This window comes from Myotis davidii, unplaced genomic scaffold, assembly GCF_000327345.1.
Source record: "Myotis davidii unplaced genomic scaffold, ASM32734v1 scaffold197, whole genome shotgun sequence".
Classification (NCBI taxonomy): Eukaryota; Metazoa; Chordata; class Mammalia; order Chiroptera; family Vespertilionidae; genus Myotis; species Myotis davidii.
In genome coordinates, this window is record NW_006291549.1 from 442356 (window position 1) to 464548 (window position 22193).

The 22193-nt window shown below is 34.6% G+C and overlaps 1 protein-coding gene across 1 annotated transcript in view; it reads left to right on the plus strand.

Moving 5' to 3' along the window:
- CCDC171 (coiled-coil domain containing 171) overlaps positions 1-22193 on the plus strand; it is a 188511-nt gene that overhangs the window by 150193 nt on the left and 16125 nt on the right. The window contains exons 22-23 of the mRNA XM_015564717.1: positions 18727-18872; positions 20791-20845. Of these exons, the coding sequence (XP_015420203.1) occupies positions 18727-18872; positions 20791-20845 (201 nt within the window). The remainder of the gene's footprint in view (positions 1-18726; positions 18873-20790; positions 20846-22193) is intronic.

Below are 22193 nucleotides of genomic sequence, written 5' to 3' on the forward strand. Positions count from 1 at the left end.
GTTAATTGCAAGCACTCTATGGTTAACTCTGAGAATGCTTTTATTTCTTATTTCAATGGGCCCATTTTTAAATTAGTAAGTAGTACATTACACCTTAAAGGGTAATCAAATATTTATTCTCTGAATGTGTTTTCTTTAGCTTTCTTTAATCTGAGACTTAGTGGTGGTTTCATTTCAGACGTATGTAATTTAACTGTGATCAATTGAAGTATCCAAGTTTAGAATATTACATTTGTAATGACATGAGCATAAATATAACTGTTTTAGACTTTAGAGGTAATTATCTAATTATATGTTTATATATCTGACATGATTGCATGGCAATGTTTAAATTGTTTTAAAGGCAATTTTACTCCTATGTAGGACTATTTATTCTAAATCATTAAACCATTCTGTTTATATGAAACATTTCATTAACAAGCTAAAGTTTTATTTGGAAGATTAGTATATTTCACTGTTCCATCACTAACTTAACATGCTATTTTAGAAAATACCACTGTTTACTAATCTTGAAAAATTGCATTTAACTTTAGTATTTTCACAATTAAATGGTCACCTAATGAATGATTTTGTATGCTTTGATCTTATGGAATTCTGGCAAGTATTATTTACTGTGTTTTAATTTAAAAAATAAGGTAGTATTAGCCTCTATAAAATTAGAATGCCTGGAACTGTAATGAGTAAAACGTACTTGCCTGTTTTGTCTTTTGATAGCGAAAACCTGGCTAAATTCCAAAATGTAGTTAGAGAGGTATATGTACTCTGCAAGGATTATTGTTAAGAGTACCAACAAGAAAAATCACTATGATGGATGAAACAGGAAACACCTTTATAGTGCTTTTATCTTATTTCAGGAGTAAAGTCAGAGTATCAAAGCAGACCAAAATCATCAAGAGCGCATCTGTGATGGAAATAGAATTCATCTGTTTTTCTGATCTGTGTCCTGTGACACAGAACAGACATAGAGTCCTTGTGGAATTTAGAATCATTGATCTATATAGAATGTGGATTTAGGGCTTCTATGCTGTGTCATGGATAAAAGTCTTAAAAAGAGGCACCTTTAATTATGGAGAGGGTTTGATAAAATCCTCTGAGTCAGATGGATATATATTTAGATGTGACTATCAGATTAAGAAATATTAAGGCCTTTACTGTATATATTCATCATTTGATAAAACATTATAAAATTGATTAATTTCCCATCCTTGTTTAGTAGAGCATATAATCAATTTCACTTACTCCTGTTTGATATCCCATATATAAATTTAAACTAAGATTTTGTGATGAAAATTATCTTATGAAAATTGTGGCAATGCATTTTTTGGCTACCTAAAATTTATACAAATTCTGTTGAAAATATTGGGAAAAATACTGATAAGAAAAATGTATTTCTGTTGCCATTTTGCTATATACTTTTCAAGATTTTAAATATACACTTACATATTTACATGTGTCTTAGAAATATATCAATTATGTAGATTTAAAATGTGTTTTACAATAGTGTTATAGTATTGTTTTTAATTTTTATTTCTTAAAAATTTTAATTGATCTTATTGGAGTAATAGTTAATAAGACTATATTGGTTTCAGTTATAGAATTCTGTAATACATCATCTGTATATTGTATTATGTGTTCAACACCCCAACTCAAGGCTCCTTCCATCATCTTTTATCCCCCCCTTTACTCTCTTCTACCTCCTCCCACCCTCCTTTCCCTCTGGTGATCACCGTTCTGTTATCGGTGTATATGCATTTGTGTGTGTGTGTGTGTTTTTTTTTTTTGCTTAACCACTTCAGCTTTTTCACCCCGCCTCCCAAACACCCTGACCTCTGACAGCTGTCAGTCTGTTCTCTGCCTCTATGAGTCTGTTTCTATTTTGTTTATTTTGTTCATTAGATTCCACATATAAGTGAAATCATATGGTACTTGTTTTTCTCTGACTGGCTTATTTCACGTAGCATAATACTCTACAGGTCTATGCATGCATTTGCAAACGGTGAGCTTTCCTTATTTTTTTTTTATGGCAAAGTAGTATTCTGTTGTGTAAATGTAACGCTGCTTTTTGATTGACTCATCTACTGATGGCACTTGGGCTGCTTCCAATTCTAAATAACACTGCAATGAACATAGGGATGCATATATTCTTTTGAATCAGTGTTTTGGGTTTCTTAAGATACATATCCAGAAGTGGAATCACTAGATCATAAGGCAGTTCTATTTTTTATTTTTTAAGTTAACTCTATTCTGCTTTCTACTGTGGCTGCACCAATCTACATTTACATCAACAGTGCATGAGGGTTCCCTTTTCTCTACATCCTCTCCAACACTTGTTGTTTGTTGATTTATTGATGATTGCCATTCTGATAGGTGTGAGGTGATATCTTATTGTGATTTTAATTTGCATTTCTCTGATGACTAGTGATGTTGAGCATCTTTTCATATGTTTATTGGTTATCTATGTGTTCTCTTGGAGAAGTGTCTATGTTATGAGCACATGCAAGAGTTTATTCTTGCATTATTTATTTATTATTGTATTATTTTCCATATGAACAATTATAAACCTACTTTTGCCCCACTCTATATATCAGAAAAAACATTGCTACAATAAATACCTGAGATTTTACTGCTTATGTTTTCTTCTAGGATTTTTATGATTTTGAGCTTGACATTTAAGTCTTTAATTAATTTTTGAGTTTATTCCTTTGTATGATGTAAGAAGATGGTCTAGTTTCATGTTTTTGTATGTATCTGTCCAATTTTCCCAAAGCCATTTATTGAATAGACTATCTTTCCCCCATTGTATGTTCTTGCCTCATTTATCAAATATTAATTGATGATAAAGTCATAGGTTTATTTCTGGGCTCTCTATTATGTTCTGTTGATTTATATGTCTGTTTTTATGTCAGCACCATGCTGTTTTGATTACTACAACTTTGTAATATAGTTTGATATCAGGTAGCATGATAGCCTTGATAGATAAAGTAGCCTTGGTTGTATGGCCTTGCTTTCTATAACCTTGAATATTTCATGCCAATTCCTTCTAACCTAAATTGTTTCTGTTGAGAAATCAGCTGGTAGGTAACTGTCTTTTTCTAGCTGCTTTTAAGGTTCTCTGTTTGTGCTTAACCTTTGCCATTTTAATTATGATGTGTATTGGTGTGGGCCTCTTTGGGTTCATTTTGTTTGAGACTCTGCATTTCCTGGATTTGTGTGTCTTTTTCCTTCACCAGGTTAGGAAAATTTTTAGTCATTATTTATTCCAATAGGTTTTTGATCCTTTGTTCTCACTATCTCCTTCTGGTACCCTTATGATGCAGATGTTGTTATGCTTCATGTTGTCCCCAAAGTCCCTTAAACTATCCTCATTTTAACAAATTTGTTTTTCTTTTTGCTGCTTTGTTTGGGTGTTTTTGTGCTACCTTGTCTTCCAAATAGCTGAACTGATTCTCTGCTTTTCCCAGCCTATTTTTCATTCCTTTTAGTGTATTCTTTATTTTATATATTGTATTCTTTATTTTATGTATTGAATTCTTTATTTCTGACTGGTTCCTTTTTATGGTTTCTTTGTTCTTTTTTAAGCTGTTGTAGTTCTCACTAAGCTCCTTGAGCATACTTATAACTTTTTTTTTTTTAACTCTATCTGATAAATTGCTTGCCTCCATTTCATTTAGCTCTTTTTCTGGAGATTTCTTCTGTTATTTCTTTTGTGGCATGCTTCTTTGTCTCCTCATTTTGGCTGCCTCTTTGTGTTTGTTTCTATGTATTAGGTAGATCTCCTATGTCTTCTAGTCTTGGTAAGGTGGTCTTATGTAGTAGGTGTCCTGTGGGACCCAGTGGGCACAGTCTCCTTGATAACCTGAGCTGGGTGCTCCTGGAATGTTCCTTGTGTGGGTTATGTGGAACTCCTGGTGTAATTGAGTCTTGATTGCTATTGGTCCATTTGTGTATGGGGTTGACCACCAGGCTGGTTTACTGTGAGGGTCAATGGCAACCACAGTTGAGGTACTGCTGTTCAGGTGCTGGCCACATGAAGCAGAATTCACCTCAGCAGAGCCTGGTGCCTACTGAGATTTCCCTTTGAATATTCCACTTGTGCATCTATTTGGATCCTGCTCTGATGTTGTATGAAGCTGGCCACTGGGTGTGTTGGTTTTGGGGCCTCTTGGGAGGGACTCTGGAATCTTAGCCACTGGCCATGGGAGTGGGGCCAGCCTTTTTCGTGGCTCCACATTTCTTACCAGTTTTAACGTGACTTCTTCTGTAAGTCCTTGGTTATAAGACAGAAAACAAATCTGGTCAATGTCAGATGCTGCCTGTGACTGGTCCTGGGCAACCTGTTTGGAGCTACAAAGTAATCACAGTTTGTAGCTCCCTCTGCTGACCCCAATAGTGTGTGGGAAGGACCAAGATGTGTAACAAAGCTGGCATTTACCAGCACTGGGCCTGGGGCAGATCAGCTAAAGTCTCAAGGTATCCGGAGATCTGCCTCTGCTTGTCTCCTCCTACTGGCTGCCTTTGTGGTTGGGTGGGGCCCAGGGAGTCATCAGGTTGAGGCTATGATAGTTTATCATAGTTTATGAGGCCCAAACAGACCAAGGTTTGGCTGTGTGAAGGGAGGGCTCTGGACTGTTTGGGCGTGCAATGGAAAAATGCCCCTGGTCCTAGAGCCATAAACTTCATCTGTCCAAGATTCTTCCATGAGCCCAATCTCAGCAGGGCAAGGCTGCTGGGAGTTGGGATAATGGGGCTAGTCAATCTTCCACGAGGGGGAGCTGATCAGGCTTGTGGGAAGAGGGGGGAGTGAGTGGCCCCTGCCCCAGAGCCACACAACTCAGTTCATCCTGGATTGTGCTCAGATGTTGGCATGGTGGAGCCACCAATAGTCAAGATGGCAGGGCCAGCAGATCTCTTGTGAGGGGGAGGCACCAGTCAGATTCATGGGAATGTGGGAGGAATGGCCCCCATCCCAAAGCCATACCACTCAGTTACTGATACCTCCTGAGTGCCCAGACATCTACTCCCTGGCCCAGACAGCTGACTCCTCAGCAGGGTGCAAGCTCCCGAAGAGGGGGTAACAGGGAGCCCAGAGGATAGGGCTATTGCATTCTCCCATGTTGATGCTGAATGGAGGGCAGTGCTCCATGTAAGGAAGATGACATCTGCGGTGTGAGAGAGTACTCAGAAAACAAGGATCCTGGTGGCTGTCCCTTCAGCTCTCTCTCCAGAGCCACAAACGCCAGTCTCGCCTCATGAAAATCTAGTCTGCTCCACCCTACCTCCACCAGAGCCCAAGGTAATTGGCTGCAAATGAGATTTTGTATGTTGGCCCTTTAAGAGGGCACCGCTAGCTGACTTCTGTCTTTCCCTGGTGGGCAGAATCCCAGCTGATTTTCACAGCTAGATGTTATGTGGGTGCCTCTTCCCAGCTCTGGTTCTCTGAGCTGGTGAGCCAGGCTTGGGGTTGAGACCCCATGCTCCACAGGGGGAACCTGGTAGCAGCTGAGATATCCCTCTGGAATCTTAGCCTCTGCCCAGGGGAGTGGGGCCAGCCTTTTTCGTGTCTCCGCCTTTCTTACCAATCTTATGTGGCTCCTTCTCTAAGTCCTTGGTTAGAAGACTTTTCTTCAGCTAGTCTTCAGTTGGTTATTTAGGTTGATGGCTCTGTATTTTAGTTGTAATTCCAGTTTGGTCCTAGGAGGAGGTGATTGTAGTTTCTGCCTACTCTGCCACAATCTTGGATCCCAGACTATAGTAGTCCTTTTCAAAATTTGGAAACATATCATGGCTACTTCAAAATGTTAATAAATATAATTTATTTTTAAGAAGGAATGGAGAAAGAACAAAGGGTTGCTTACATATTTTGTCCCTATTAGATCTTTTATAGTGGAATGCACTAAGTTAAAGTCATTAAAAATCAAATGACTTGCTGTGGTTTTTAATATTTAATAAAATTCATTTCTCTTATTGGTGGTGCAATATTAAATCAGACTAGAAACTAACTTGCTAAAATATCCATTGATGATTTTATGGCTGTATAAATTCTAAACTACATTCCCAGATACAGGAATAGGATTGTGTTAGTCAGGATACCCTGTGTAATATTGCAGTAACAAATTTCAGTGGCCTTTCAAGTGACTTCTCACACGTCTGTCATACATTTCCATCATGGATCAGCTGTGCTGCTCCCTGCACCCTATGAATAAGGCTGGTAGAGTAGCCCATATCTTGGACACTGTGGGTCTCATGGTAAATGGTCTCTATGTAGGACATTCCTCGTTTCATGTCTTCTAGGAAGTGACATTATTTTACTTCTGCCCACGTTTAATTGGCCAAAGAAATCAGATAGGATAGGAAACACTAATCCTCTTTTCAGAAGAAGCACTACCAGTTATAAATATCCCTGGGACAGCAGTGTATACGTTCTCCTCAGAGACTGGGATAAACATAGTCCACTACAATAATTAACTTTTTACTTTTATAATATACAGGAAAGATGAAGAATCTGTTTCTCTGACTGGATTTAGTATAACTTTACCTTTTAACATCTGAAGCTTTTATCTCATTTATTAGGAGGGTTGAAAACTGGGAGTCATATGTCTAGTTGGCACTTTTCTCTCTTGCTCTAGAGTTCTTAGTATAAAAAGAAAAAGATTATTTAGTGTGTTTTGCTGTATTTCTTTAAATAAGCTTGAATGTTTTAGAACAAGCATGTCAAACTCCCAGCCCGCTGGCTACATGTGGCCCACAAGGAATATTTTGCTGCCCAGCCAGAATAACGGTATGTAAGAAATATTTTAATAAAAATTTTGTAACTTAATTTTTACAATATCCTGTTGTACATAATTATTAATAACAGACTGCAATGCTCGCTGATGACTGATTACTATAATCATGTTGCATTCATTTTCCTTACGCGCCTTATGCAGGCACACCATTTCTCGCCACTAATACTAGCAGCGAATATTTTAGCAGCCGATTGCCATGTCATTATTGGTGTGCACAACAGGAAGTATTTCGCTTTCGGAAAACAAGAAAAATAATTTTATTTGCGTTACGCTTATTAATTTGTGCAGTCATTCAGTGTCTGGTAAGTTAATGTTCAAGAAAAAATATTAATTTTTATTAAAATGGTCTATTATTTTATGTTAATGATTACTCATTTATTTCAGGCCTTTGTATTCAGCATGTCTCTATCGAAATAAACCTACGTTTCTATGAAAATTGAAGCTTTTGTTTTTTGCGGCTTACATAAACTTAAATCTTGTTTTTTTGGCCCGTATGAGCCGTTGAGTTTGAGATGCTTGTTCTAGAATATGTAGACTGTTAGCCATTTTCCATAAAGCATTTTCTAGGCTCCAGAAGCCATATGCCTGACATTTCAAGGAGTCACCACTAGATGGTGATCTCGCTCATTTAGAAGGCTAGAACAACTGTGTTTTTCTTCAGGTGAATGGGTTTGTTAGAGGTATCAGAAATGTAAATCACTAACTTTATGGGAAGCTTCTTATAATCAAAATGGTAGTAATTATTGAGTATGTATATATACATGTGTACATACACATTCTCTTTCTCACAGTAAAATTGCATTTGAAGTAAAGATATAAAATAATGTGTTTTGCTGTATTGCTACTTACCAAGAATGTGTGTGTGTGTGTGTGTTTTAAACTGTTGTACCCAAAAACAGACAAAAGTTTTCTTAAGCACACTTTCTCAAGAAATTACATTGAGGCTTGGGTTCATCTTTCTGCTCTTTTGTAATACTTTGAATTTGCTAACTGCTTCTGAAACTGTGGTTATTTTAGATGTGAGCCTTCATCTTTATTTAAAAACCCTCTGTATTACTCAACTTCATTTAAGAATATAATTAATATGGTTGAGAAGGATTAAATGCTATATATTTCACTCAGATATCTTTAAAAATAGCTTTCATAGTTCAGTTACCATGTAATGGCAAAGCTGGTACGTACTAACCCTTTCAGTTATTTAGAAACTTCATTTAATGGTTACTGCTAGTGGTAACTTTTTTCTCACCTTCTTTCTTCAAAATAATCCAACATAATAACCAATTTGTTATTGGTAAAATGTAAAAAAATTTAAACTATAGACCAATCAATGTGGTTCTTTTTAGAAAACAACCACTAACTTCAATTGTAATCAACTTTTTTTTACTCCTAAAATATATTCTTGTCATCATATAATTTTTCTGTAACTCAGAGTTTATGGTTATCATATGATTCAAATATCTTGTAGGAATTCATATAGCTACTAGTAGAAATAAAAATATATGGCTTAGGATCCTGCATTTATATGAAGTAAATATTTAATATATACTCTGTTAACAATGTAGAAGTGAATTTGATTTAATACTCTTCAGCATGCTAAGGAAAACTCTGTTATACCCAGGTCTTTTTAAAAATCCTTTTAATCTAATGTATCACTGAATCTTTATACTCAAAGGTGAGATGTTATTCAACCTTCGTTAGGGTCCAGTTGAAGATGTAAATGAGCTATTGCAGCATGGCCAGAGTGACCTCTTGTATTTATTCTAACTTGAAGGCTATGGTTTGTATATATGATCCCTGAGACAGAGATCAGAGAATGCTGCTCCGCTGCCGGGAATCCTTTGGCAGCTCCCATGGCTTTCGATGACAATAGTTGGCAAGTAGTTAGCCACAGAGCCCTTCTTTGAACAAAATCTTATACAAAAGCTCATAGAAAACATTAAAGCAGATTCTAGTCAAAAGAATGATGGGGGTTGGGAGTCCACTAACTCAAATGTTCCCTCAAAGATATCTTGATGCAATTCTCTGTGGAGCTCTGTAAAAACATCATTTGCAAGACGAAAAGTCTGGTTTTCTGACCATATCTAGCCTATATGTACCTTTCTAGTGTTTTCTCTGCCCCTCTCAGGAGCGCCTGTCCTTCAGCCATGCCCAGTTTGAACTTCCGTGCACGTGCCATTTTATCTGAGAATGCCCTTCACAACACGGACTGTGGAGCTGCCTTTTAAACATCTTATCTTTCTAGATCGAAAATCATTTCAGAAAGGAGTATATTTTTTGTATTTATTTATTTACATGTCAGGCTGTCTGGTTTTGAACTGGCTGTATATAACCTTGGGCAAGTTACCTGAACTCAGTGCCTCAATTTCCTCACTTGTAAAATGGAAATAATGGTATTACCTCATAGAGTTGTTATGAGGACTAATCGTATTAATGTCTGACCTAGATAAGCATTTAGGAAGTTCTAGTTGTTATTATTACTTATGGCTTTGGCATGGGTAGGCATATGATAAATGTATTTTGAATGAACAAACACAGGAGACTCATATCCTATGTTGAGATTAGGTTTTAGGATCAGTGCATAAGGCCAAAATCTTGTATAGTCAAAAGTATCTTTAGGAATCCCTTTGGAAGTCTAATAGAGATAGTGGAACTCATTAGTAGAAAAATGATTAAGCCATTGCATTTTTTTGTTGTTGCCCTTTTCAGTCTACCCAATTCAATAAACTAGTTATATTTGCTTTTAGTCCTTTCAAAGGCCTAGGTTGGGCTAAATGAGAGATGCCATATTCTAAACAAATTCAGAACAGCCAGATTTTCTTCCATGTTGGAAGATATTGCCATTTCTTTGGTTGGACACAAAGGGAGAGGTGATTTCTTTCAGAGGCCAATGAAAATACATTTTTATATGGAGATACTCTCACTTTCACCTCCTCCTTGGAGTATTGGCAGTCAGTCTCAGAGAAATGTGGGAAGTGAGGGCAACCAGGCGAAACAGCTGGTTTTGTTGTTGCTGTTTGCTTTGTTCCTGGCACCCATTATAGGCTTGCTGTAGATGTTCATGGCTGGGAGTTGCACCAGGGCTACTGTATTTGAATTGTTGATTTCTTTCAATTCCCTCCCCCTGATCTCTTCTCCTTTATCCCTTTCAGAATAAGTATAATGGAATTTTTTTTAAGTCAAATACAACTCTACTTTCATATTTTTGATTAACAAATTTCAGTACTAATTATTGATTCTGTTACTATAACACTATAATATCGTGTGTATGGTGTCAGTTCTTTAAGGGTGGCATATTTGGATTAAATTAGACACATCTATGGCCTTTTACATTACTTCTGTGATTTTCTTCACAGGGCAGTTAGCGACAAGTGCTGATATTATAGAGCTTGATATACTGTTATGATAGTGTGGAAGTCTTCTAATAAATATTTAAAAAGTTGAGGTTATAAGAGACAGCTGAAATTCAAGATCTGCAGGGAAAGTTCAGTGCTATTGTTGCAAATGTATAAAGAAAAGAGACTAAGAGAACTCCATTGCTTTTTGAAAGGGTTTAAAAAAAGCATCAGCCCATACAGGCTTGAATTATATAAAATTCTGTACTGCAATGGCTTGCTATAGAATTCAGTCTTACTTTGCAAATATTTATTTATTTTATTTCATTAGTACATTTAATAAATGATGACAGTAATCCCATGTTCATACAGGGAATCTTGAATTGTGCATGCTTTGATTTTTGATGTGGAAATTCTCTTACACCAAAATCCTTATTGGAGTTTATTTTAATATAAGTAGGTAGCAAGCATGAAATACCTTACTGATTTTACTAAGAACTTGATAAACAGATAAAATATTGTTTTCACATTTCAATGAGGAGTCCCAGTTAGTGGGTTTTATGGGAAATCTGGAGAGCTGGTTACTAATATTGTTGTGGTGCAGGATAAAGAATAAGGGTTTAGATTTAGAAGACCTGGGCTCACATTTTGGCATAAATGCATTTAGTAGTTATATTACCTTGGGAACATTACTTCTGTGATTTTTAGTTTCCCTACAGCGATCCCAGATTGGGACAGGGATGTCCGACTGCCGGCAGTTGGACATCCCCCGAGGGGTCCTAGACTGCGAGAGGGCGCAGGCCGGGCTGAGGGACCCACCCCCACCCCGTCCCCAGTGCACCGGGCCTCTAGTTATCTATATTTTTTTCAAATTCTTCTTACACAGTTGTTTTAGGTAGTTCTCAAATGACTTTAAAGCAGCATTTCATTCTAAATCTATTTCTACAACCTAAATCATAGGTGGACTCATTTAAATGATTGCTAGGGAATTCAGAACTTTTTAGACCTCCACATAGCTAGGATTATTAACTATGAAATTTGGGGTAGCTGACGAAGGTCCAACAAAAGAATCTGTATGTGTTCCATCCCCATTGTATTTCTTAGACATTCACTGAGAGAACTTAGAGGTCAGGTGAGAGCTGATTTTATTACAGCAGCAGCATGATGCTTGTCACCTGCTGCTAGTTTCTGTCTCAGAAGGCCTGTAGGACAGTCAAATGCAGTTTGCTTTCTACTCTGAGAAAACATTACTGCCTCAGTACTGCTTACATGCCATGCGTCACAGTACATCTAGCTACCACCTGCCTTTCTGTACTTTTCTGGATATTTTCTAGTTGAGAAGCCTCTCATGATTCTTTATTATCCTCTTTTCTGTTATTTAGAATGTGTTTTAACTATTTCTCTCCACTTTACCTCATTATCATCTAACACTCTTAGCCTACCAGAGTTTTGTAGTAAATATGTGTGGTTTAGGAAAATATAGCACTCAATATATTTTGATCACTTTTATTAGTTTCCTTTTTCTTTCCATTATATTTTACTATTAATCATTTTCACTTAGTTTACTGGGGAGAAATATTGATGGCATATAGGAGAACATTTTCAAAGGAGTATGTGAGAATATGATACCCAAAATCATAAAGCATTAGACAACAAAATCTTACAGCATACTCTGAAATTTGAAAGGTGAATTTTCATTGCTCATCTGCTCCATTATTTTTGATAATAAAACAATGCTTATAAAAGTAACTTATTTTACCTTTGTTTTTCTTAATTTCCTTTTATCTTTTTCAAGTGTGATAGAAATAGTGATTTTTTAAAAAAATTATATGTTTATAGATGTATATGTATAAATGATGATGTAGAAATAATATGGAAACATAAGTGACCACATATAGGTGGGGATTTAAAGAACATTATGCAATGACACTATACGAGGAAGTATAAGTATTGCATTAATTATATATAGTAAATTTATTTAGCCTGTTATAGTTTATAGGACACTTCCACACCTGTTGACTTACCAGACATGTGAGTTCTAATTAGGGTTGTCACTCATTTATTCAACCCCCAAAGTGAGTAAGTTATTCAAAGATCTTCAGCTTACCCTAACTGGTTTGGCTCAGTGGATAGAGTGTCAGCCTGCGGACTCAAGGATCCCAGGTTTGATTCTGGTCAAGGGCATGTACCTTGGTTGTGGGCACATACCCAGTGGGGAGTGTGCGGGAGGCGGCTGATAGATGTTTCTCTCTCATTGATGTTTCTAACTCTCTTTAAAAAAGATCTTCAGTTTCAGTTTTCCTCTCCCTTCCTCTCTGTAAAAAAATCAATGAAATATATATTTTTTAAAAAAGATCTTCAGTTTCAGTTTATAATGTCACCTACCTTCTGCATAGAATTATTATTAGAAAACAATAAAATATAGTGTCCCTAAGGAAAATAACTTAAAATTTCAGAACTTTTAATTCAAGTTATACATATAAAATATAGACTACAAAGACTGAAATATGTTCCTACATTAATTTTACCATCTGTTACTATTTTATATTTATTATAAATTCTCTAGTTGCTTATCTCCCAAATTTTCAAGCTTTGTTGTCAACCATGTTATTCTTTAGTTTTATCACTAACTTTTTTACCCAATTATAATTTTAACTTTATACTTTCTGTGGCAACCTATATGGTTTGATCTGCCCAGCAGCTACTCAATTCTTGATTAATATAACTTCTAGTTGTCACATTATAATAGTAGGACTGAAGACAGTGCTATTTCCTTTTCCAACATTAGTTTTACTGTCTTGAGATGTTTTACAGACTTTATCACAATTTAGGAACATTAATTCAAAACTTATAGTCAGATAGCAGTAAATTAAAAAAATATATTATAGATGTTTCTTTCCCCGACCTAGGAAATGTAGGTTAGTTCTTTATGACAGGTGTGTTGTCTTGCCTTTCATTTTGTATGACTAACTTTTATACCAAATTGAATAAGCCATTAGCTTTTAGTCTGTAGGAATGTGGATCCATAGATATTTCCCATTAGACAAAAGAAAATCTATACCAGTGATATCCCCTGGGGCTCAGTCTTCTAGCTGGCCTAATGGTCTAAAGCTCTGCTATGCTGTACCCTTATGAGAAAGAACTATGTTGGATGATTTCCTTAACATCCAGAAATATTAGTTGGAGAATTGTGCACAGTTTTCAGATAACTTTAACTTTTGTACTGTACTACATGTATTAATCAAACATTCTGATTCAGGGAATCCATGTTATAAATTTTATATTTTTGAAACTATTGCAAAACATAAATTATTTACTTTGTATATATATCTTCAGTAGTTTTAAATTAGAGTTTGCTGAAATGAGACATACTATATTTAGATAGCCATGCTGTTTTCAGGAATTTTGCTTTATTCAAAAAGGATCTCTCCACTGGCGATGGTTGCACAGCTCTGTGAATATACTAAAACCCACTGAATTGCACCATTGAAATGGGTGAGTTTTGTGGTATGTGAATTTTATCTCAATAAAGCTGCTATTTAAAAAAAATTCACTGAACAAATTGTTCTCATAGATACAAACTAACAGAATTTCAAATTGTACTTACAATTTATTTGAAACATTTTTAGTCTTAATAAACACTCAAAACGTTAGAAATATGTAATTACCAGTATATGTGACTTAAAAATAGTTTGTGTTCTTGTTCAATAGTAATACATGTTGTTATAGAAAGTTAAGAAACTATAGATAAGACAAAAAGACTTCAAAATGTCTGGGTCTTTTAAAATATTTTATTTATTGATTAGAGAGAGAGAGAGAGAGAGAGAGAGAGAAGAGGAGAGGATGGGTGGAGAGAGAGAAAAAGATCAATTTGTCGTTCCACAACAAATGGAGATGGGATCTGCAACCTTTGTGTGTCAGGACGACACTAGCCAACTGAGCTACCCAGCCAGGGCAATGTGTGGATCTTTAGACTTTCACCTCTACCATGTATTCTGTCTCTAAGCTTTCTCTACACTTAACTACAGTCATGCGCCTCGTAGACAACCTTTCAGTCCACAGTGGACTGACTGCATGTGCGATGGTGGTCCCATAAGGTCATAATTGAGCCGAAAAATTTCTATCGCTTAGTGACGTGGTAGCCATCATGATGTTGTAGTGCAACACATTACACACATGTCTGTGGTGATGCTGGTGTAAGAACCTGCACTGCTGGTCGTATAGAAGTATAGTAATACGATGATATATAGTGCACAATAATTGATAATGATTATAAATGACTGTTACTGGTTTATACACTTTATCACAATTTACTATACCATACTTTTTTGGTATTTACTATACCATACTTTTAATTGTTATTTTGGAGTGTATGCTTTCTACTTGTAAAAAAGTGTGCTGTTAAACAGTATGTTGTGTTACCCTGTCAGCAGCTACACATTTGGTGCTTACCGTGTCTCTTGATGGTGCGCCATTTTCTCTTGTGCTTTATTTGATCTCATGTTGTTTTATAACTTTAGTGTAGACTAAGTGTACAGTGTTTACGAAGTCTGCAGTAGTGTACAGTGATGTCCCAGGTCATCACATTCCCTCACCACTCACTCACCGACTCACCTAGAGCAACTTCCTGTCTTACAAGTTGTATTCATGGTAAGTGCCCTGTATGGGTGTACCATTTTTATACTTTTTATACCCTATTTTTACTGTACTTTTTCTGTGTTGAGATATACAAATACTTACCATTGTGTTACAGTTGTAGTAGAGTAACATGCTATTCAGGCTGGGAGCCTAGGAGCAGTAGGCTATATCATATGCCTAGGTGTGTAGTAGGCTGTACCACCTAGGTGTGTGTAACTGCACTCTCTTATGTTCACACGGCAGCAAGATCACCTAATGACACATTTCTCAAAAGGCATCCCCGTCATTAAGCAGTGCCTGACTGTACTTCCTTGTCATCCATACTTTTCCCGCCAACTTTCATTTGTAGTAAGTGGCTTTTCATGGCCATCTTAGGAAAACAACCAGGTGTAAAATACCATTTTATAATAAGAGATTAGTGAGAGCTTTGGCTTTTTCTCCCTGGATCATGTTTACATGAAGGTGAGCAACAGCATCATTATCTAAAGAGAAATACAATAAATATCTTGCAGAACAGTTTTTGAAATGCAGTCAGTTTGGGATTTTGTTATAAAAATTTTCTTTAAAACATTTTGGATTTAAAGTGAAAACTTGGAACCTTAAATAAATAATATTGTGGCATTGGTTTTTATATAGCTGGACTATTCCTTTGTCTTTTAAAAAAACTCTTGTTATCCTATTTCACATTCACTTTCTCACAGCTAAAATTGTTCACAACACAGTTTAAAGATAAATGCAGTATCAGGCTTTGAATTCCCTTTTTTTTGGTAAATATTAAGACCTGAGTACAAAATGAGGGCTGTATTGTGGATTAAGTGAAATATCTCAAGGCTGTGCTGTTCTGATAACTGAACCTGAAGTGACCTTTCTCAGACACAATTACAGAGCTGTATGTTTTTCCTTTAATTTCATCAGGGGTTTAATTAGTATACAAATAAAACTTCCCTTATCTTCCTTTCTACCTAATTGGCTTGTCTTCGCTTGTATATGAAGTATGTGAAAGTGGGCTGTAATTAGGGTGACCGTGTTAACCTTTTTTCCTCAAATGTACTGTTGCCTAAAGGCCTCAAGGCCTGAAAACAGTGCTTTGGATTATTGCTTTGCAATCACTATGGCTGTCCCACAGGTTTTCTCATGAGCAGAAGGGCTTTGGGTGCTGCAGGTTCCCACTGCTTAACAGGATCTTCATTCTTCTCCCCACTAAATGTTTATTGATTATCTCGCTGTTCCAGGCTCAGCCTCCAACAACTTAATATCAGGTGACAGTCAGGAGAGTTCTCCAAGTAATTAGAGTTGAGCATTGGGGGAACAATTAGGAGCAGAGTTATTAAACTTGATTTATCCTATTCTCTCCTGAACAGTTTCTTGGATATCAGAACATCACACTTTCACAATCTACCCTGGTTGAGAAATTAGTGGCTAACCTGCTGCTTATCATTGTTGCCTTGCTGCCTAGAGGCACACCCTCTTGGTTTCAGTCATTCAGTTGGAAATATTAGAGTCCATAAAGTTTATCATAGGTTTTAATTAGGTAAATCTGAACAGAAGAAAAGCTGAATTAAAAACTGTATGTATATAAAACAGGCATTATATACAATTTAGGTACATATGTGTGATACATACATGCACACAAATGTAAATATATATTTTTTTCTTGAATACTTAGTGTTAAGATTTTAAAAGAACTACTTTGTCATCAAAAGCAAGAAAGGTGAGTATTAGAGAAAAGACATTATTGAATCATTTTTAAGTCTTGGTGTTTTGCATATATCTCTATGGACCCATTGATGTGAATAGCTTCCATTGTGATGCCCCTCAACTCTTTAAAATGAGAATTCTGTGTGTATTTGATTAAAAAGTATAATGATTAAAAACAACTTTTATCTCTTCATTTTCACACTAAGGAAGTATGGTCTCTGTTACTTTGTTTATACCACTTTCTGTTCATTTTCTGTAATTTCAGTCTTGGAATAGGCTCTTCAGCTATGCCTCTGAAAGTGAGCTTTAGGAGAGATTGGCAGCTCCCTGCCATTGTCCCTAAAGAGGAAAATGAAAGAAGATTGAGACATGTAGTAGAAATTTTAATTTTATGAGTTATATCTTCTTTGAAAGGGTATCTAGGATTGTTGAAAAATCAAATGTGGTTTTATAATGATTCCAAAGTCATGGGTTTACCCAGATTGCACCAGCGAGCTTCTATTTTGTACAAGGTTGGAGACAATATCCTGAATACCCCTCACAAATATACACCTCTAGCATGAGTTACTGAGCAAAAGAATTTGAAAGGATTGGCACAAATCTATTATTTCGGTTGGAAAAAGAATTCAAGCTTTATGTGTAACTGACTGGTGGTGGATCATTAGTTTTATCTTCATACCTGAAAAATGCCATTTTTAAAATCTGAAATATGTCAGAAATACTGGCTTTAAAATGACTCAAATATGGGTTTTATTATTATTATTTTAATGAAGAAATCACATGATGCTTCATTGCCTTTAAATATCTTGACTTTGGCACAAAATAAGTAGGTTTTTCTATGGCTTTTAAAATTTGTTTCTTATCTTTTTGAAGTTGGTTTGAATCTGACTATTTCTATAGTAGAATGGTCTTAAAGATCTGTTATACTAAAGATTTAAAGTAAATTATAATATTTAATAAGTAATCACATTTACTTACTTTTGATTTTTTGACATATTTGTCTGATAGCAATTTGACTCTTTGAAATGTGAAATACTAAATTTAAAAATTCAACATTTTAAAATACCTGATTTGATGGATGATTGCTTTCATTCACTAATATTTAGAGTGAATTCATTGTGTGAGCTCCAGCTTGAGTTTTTTATACTACCTATTGTGAACGCACTAAAAGAATATTATTAGGAGCATTTCAAACATGAAATTATTGCATTTTGGTTATTCTTTACTGGATATTTGAAGCATAGTTGTGACTGAGCAAAAAGAAAAAAATTATGTGTATGCAGTCAATTATTCAGCTCATTGTCCAACAAATTTAAATGAAAAACTGTTTGATAAACATATTTTTGAAATTTCACAGGCAAAGGAGTGAGCAAATTTTTAGTGCTAAGAGATACCCTGGCACCTATACTATTTTGCATCCTAGAATTTAAATGAGCTCTAGGAAGTGCTCCTTTAAATTGCAAGTTTCTCATTCTAAAACTTCTAGCCCTAAAGTCAAGATAAAGTTGTATTCTTGCATCTTGAAATTTTTATGCTAAGAGAATATTTCAGATTAAAGCAAATAGCAAATAGCAATGAGCAGATTTTATACTTCTGCGACTAGTAGAATATTTATGGAATATAAATAATTCCAACTCCAAGTATTACTTATACCTTTCTCTTTTGAAACATGTTGGTCACATTGTGTTGCTATTCTGAGCATGAGAGTTACTTATAGGAAGTAAGTGAGTTGTATTTTGGAGTTCAGTTTGTCCACTGACATGTCTATAGCAACTGTTGTAGATAGATTTGGAAAGACAGTAGTGGTATTTTTAAATACTGGGTTCCCTTTTCTCTCCTAGGTATCATAACCCCCCTTCCTCTCAATCATATGCATACTTTGGGCATATGATAGTTCTGGTTTTAAATAGACTCTAAATTTCATGTGCTTCCCCCCCCACCCTTTATTTTTCATCATTAAAAGAAAATGCAACTGGAGGTTTTTATAAGCAGATCTTTTTTAGTAAGAATAAAATGTATTTGCTTTGCAGTATTTTAAAAAATAAAATAGAGTTGTGTTTTGTAGCTAAACATTTTTCAAAATCTTATTGGTTCTATCATTTCTAATTAGTAAGTATGTAAAATTTTTGCAGAAAATTTGTTAAGCCTTGATGTGTAATGACCCAAGTCTACTTCTCAGTCAGTCTGTACTCTTCTTTGTTTAATAGCCTATGGCATAAATTGAAGTTAATTATCAGGGCTGACAAGTAACTCTGTTTTCTGTCTGCTTGCAGAGTCTCTCCGAGGCAAAGATGGAGCTGAGAAGAAAAGATCAATCTCTGCGTCAGCTCAATAGACATCTTACCCAGCTGGAGCAGGACAAGCGTCGACTGGAGGAGAACATCCACGATGCCGAGAGTGCCCTCCGCATGGCAGCCAAGTGAGCATTTGGACCTTGGGGAGATCACTTAAAACAGACAAAAGATCAATTCTTACTTTCATGCTCCGGGTTTTAGCCCTGGATAATACAGTGTTAGAAAACAAAAGTACAGCTGTCTCTCTTTGAAATTCACTGATATATCCCCAGAAAAGAATACTCTTCACTCAACATTCTAAATGTATACTTTATTGAGAAACTTCAGAAAAGTATTAAGTGTCTACATAACATCTAATGAGGTGTATTTGGGGCTCTGTTGAAGTGTTACATGTTTGAAACCATGCTTTTATTAATAAGAAATATAAGTCTCTTTATTTAAACGTTTTGCAGAGTTTCTTCTATTACATATTCCTAACCCCTTCTTGTCCCACTTATTTCCAAATTTTGCTCTGCATATATTATAGTATACTAATATTGCAAGTAATATTTCCATAAAAATGTTAGTATACAATCAACATGTATATCATAGCATCTTTCTAAGTGCACTAAAAACATATTGATCATTGAAAAGTCATTTAATTTTATAGCTGTCTATTCTGATATGTTAAATAGAAAAAATATACAGTTTTCAGAGAGAGCAACTAATAAATGTGATGGGAGTGTTTTTCTTTTACCAGGTAATCAAGTTGACATACACCATGAAGTTCAAATTGAACAGTTCTCTTGGGCATTTTTATTTGTTCCCCACATTAAATTACATGGAGTACTTTAAGACAGTCCTTTGTATAACAGCATGGCTTAAAGAAAATCTATTTATGGATTAAAGAAACGTCTAATTTTAATAAAATAAGTGTTTTCTAAATTTGGAATTCTGGATTCCTATACTTACAAAAATGTTTATATTAAACTTTTTTTGAGACAAACTCTCATTAAATGCTTATCATGAAATATGAATATAGTCTGTGAACTAAATCATAGGATGGAGAATCTGCAATCTTAAGATATCCACAGCTTTGCCAGTGAGCTTGGAAATTGCTCATACATAATGAAAAAATCAGTTTAAAAGGCCAAAATGTGGCATGTTTGAAAAATATAAATATAACATTGCATCACTGTATTAGGTGTATACAATTGTCATAGAAAAAAATATAAATTTGACTAAATCGGGTTTTTGTTTTCATTGTTCAGTGGTGAGTTTCCTCAAGCCAAATGAGAAAGTGACTTCTGGTGTGCCTTATAGTTCTGAAAATTCTGAGATTAAGGAAAACAAGGTTATAAAACCTTCAGATTCATATTATATCAAAACATTGCTGCTAATTCAAGCATTTGGCTTGTCTGTGAAATTTGAAGAGCTAATATATTGATTGTTTCCGGTTTTCAGTCTATAATTTAACATTACATTTTTTTCTTTAGCATTTTCATCCAAACTTCTTACTTAATTATTAAGGCCAAATTCAATATGTAAAGCCAGTAGAAGAAATTAGTAACTTTGCCTAGTTCTAGTCAAGGTCATAGACAGTTTTTGTGCATTTATTATCACAAAAAAGACTACAGAAGGAAAATATTATTTTGCATAGTATGGCCATTTATAATATATTCCTACCACTAATATTTAAAAATTTTTTTATTACAAATAAAAAGAGTAAAAGTTTAGCATTTTCAGTACATTTTAATTCATTAAATAACCATGATTTTATTTTTCTTTCCTTTTCACTTCTTTAACTTTGAAGATGCCCTTAAGATTTTTTTCCCTCCTCTAATCTATGACAGGCAATATGATTGAAGATAAGAGTTAAATATGGGGAAAAAAAGATTTAACTCTGGAGATATACCAGTGAGTATAGTTAGGTTTTATGCTTTTAGAAGGAGTACAATGATAACTAACCTTTATTTTTCAACAATAGCAACTTATATTAAAAAATGTATAACATTTGTAGTAAGTTATAGGTTTTACTAACACCTAATCTTTGTTTCTTTCTAGAGACAAAGATTGTGTTGCCAGTCATATGAGAACAGTAGAGAATATGCTTCATAAGGTATTATAATTTTTCTTAAATATTGTTCAGCTTGTATTATGACACAGTTCTCCTAATCATTATTTTTATTAAGTGCAGACCACTTTAATTCATCTTGTACTTTCTTGAAAAATAAGTGAGCAAAAGGTCCTTTAAAATGACTGAAAATTTGTATTATACAGTGCTACATTGCATAACTTTTTCAGAATTCACGTCGTGAACATGATAAAACTATGAAAATAGCGGCTTCCCCAAACTGATATAATTGCACTTGAATTATTTGTGGTCTTTGCTGAATGAACCAGAGGTCATTAAGATTCTTACATGTCTCATAATCATAAAATGTTTGACCACACTGTCTAACCTCTCACCACTCTTAAACCTACTATCCTATACATGTATATATAGACAGAGACATAATGTATTGTATTTGGCAATACTCATATATCTTAGCTAGGCAGTAATGTTTTCCAAGTTGTAATTTATGTTCTTACAGGAATGTTTTTTAAAGTAGAAATTTAATATATGTAATAATGTTACCTTCTTAAATTTGATTACTTCTATATGGTAAATTGACTTTTCATTTGCAATGATGAGCAGCATTATAAAGATACTATGTTATTACTAAAAACAATATATTAACTGGCTGTGTATTTTATTAGCACTTCAAATTCAAAGATGATGTATTCACTATTTCACTATTTTAAAAATAGAGAAATGTTATGTATGTGTTTCTGTTATTGTCAAATTAACAATTTGTTGAAAACATAAATACCTAGTACTTTTAAGATATATGGAATTTATGAATGAATCATATTTAGAATAATATTGTCAATCAAATTTATTATATAGTATAATTTAAGGAAATGTTTAATAAATAGTAGCAAACTAATATTTAATATATTTTAACATTTTGGAAACATTGGGCCTCCATATTCTTTTACATTGAAAGTGACTCACATTATTTCATATCACTTAAGCATTTGGAAAAAACATCTAATATTCTAAAAGCTATTTTTTAAAATAATAGTTGTTTAAAATTATGATTTCTCCCGCTCTAATCTCTCATTTTAAAAAGTTTACACAGTCAGTATAGTTTAAATATGGTCACAGCAAACTCATGTGCTGGAAATCTGAAATTTAGATTTGTAGAAGAAGAGACATTTTTGGTTAGATATTTTTTGGATCGTGGGTAGGAAAAATCAATTATGTCATGTATATATGCATACCTTTTTGTACGGTTATTGTTACTTTTGACATCCAATTGTTTGTTCTTCTTCCCAGCTATCTTAGGCAGCTATCTTAGGCAATGAATATTAACACCAGAGAAAAACTATCATATATATATATATACTAGAGGCCCGGTGCA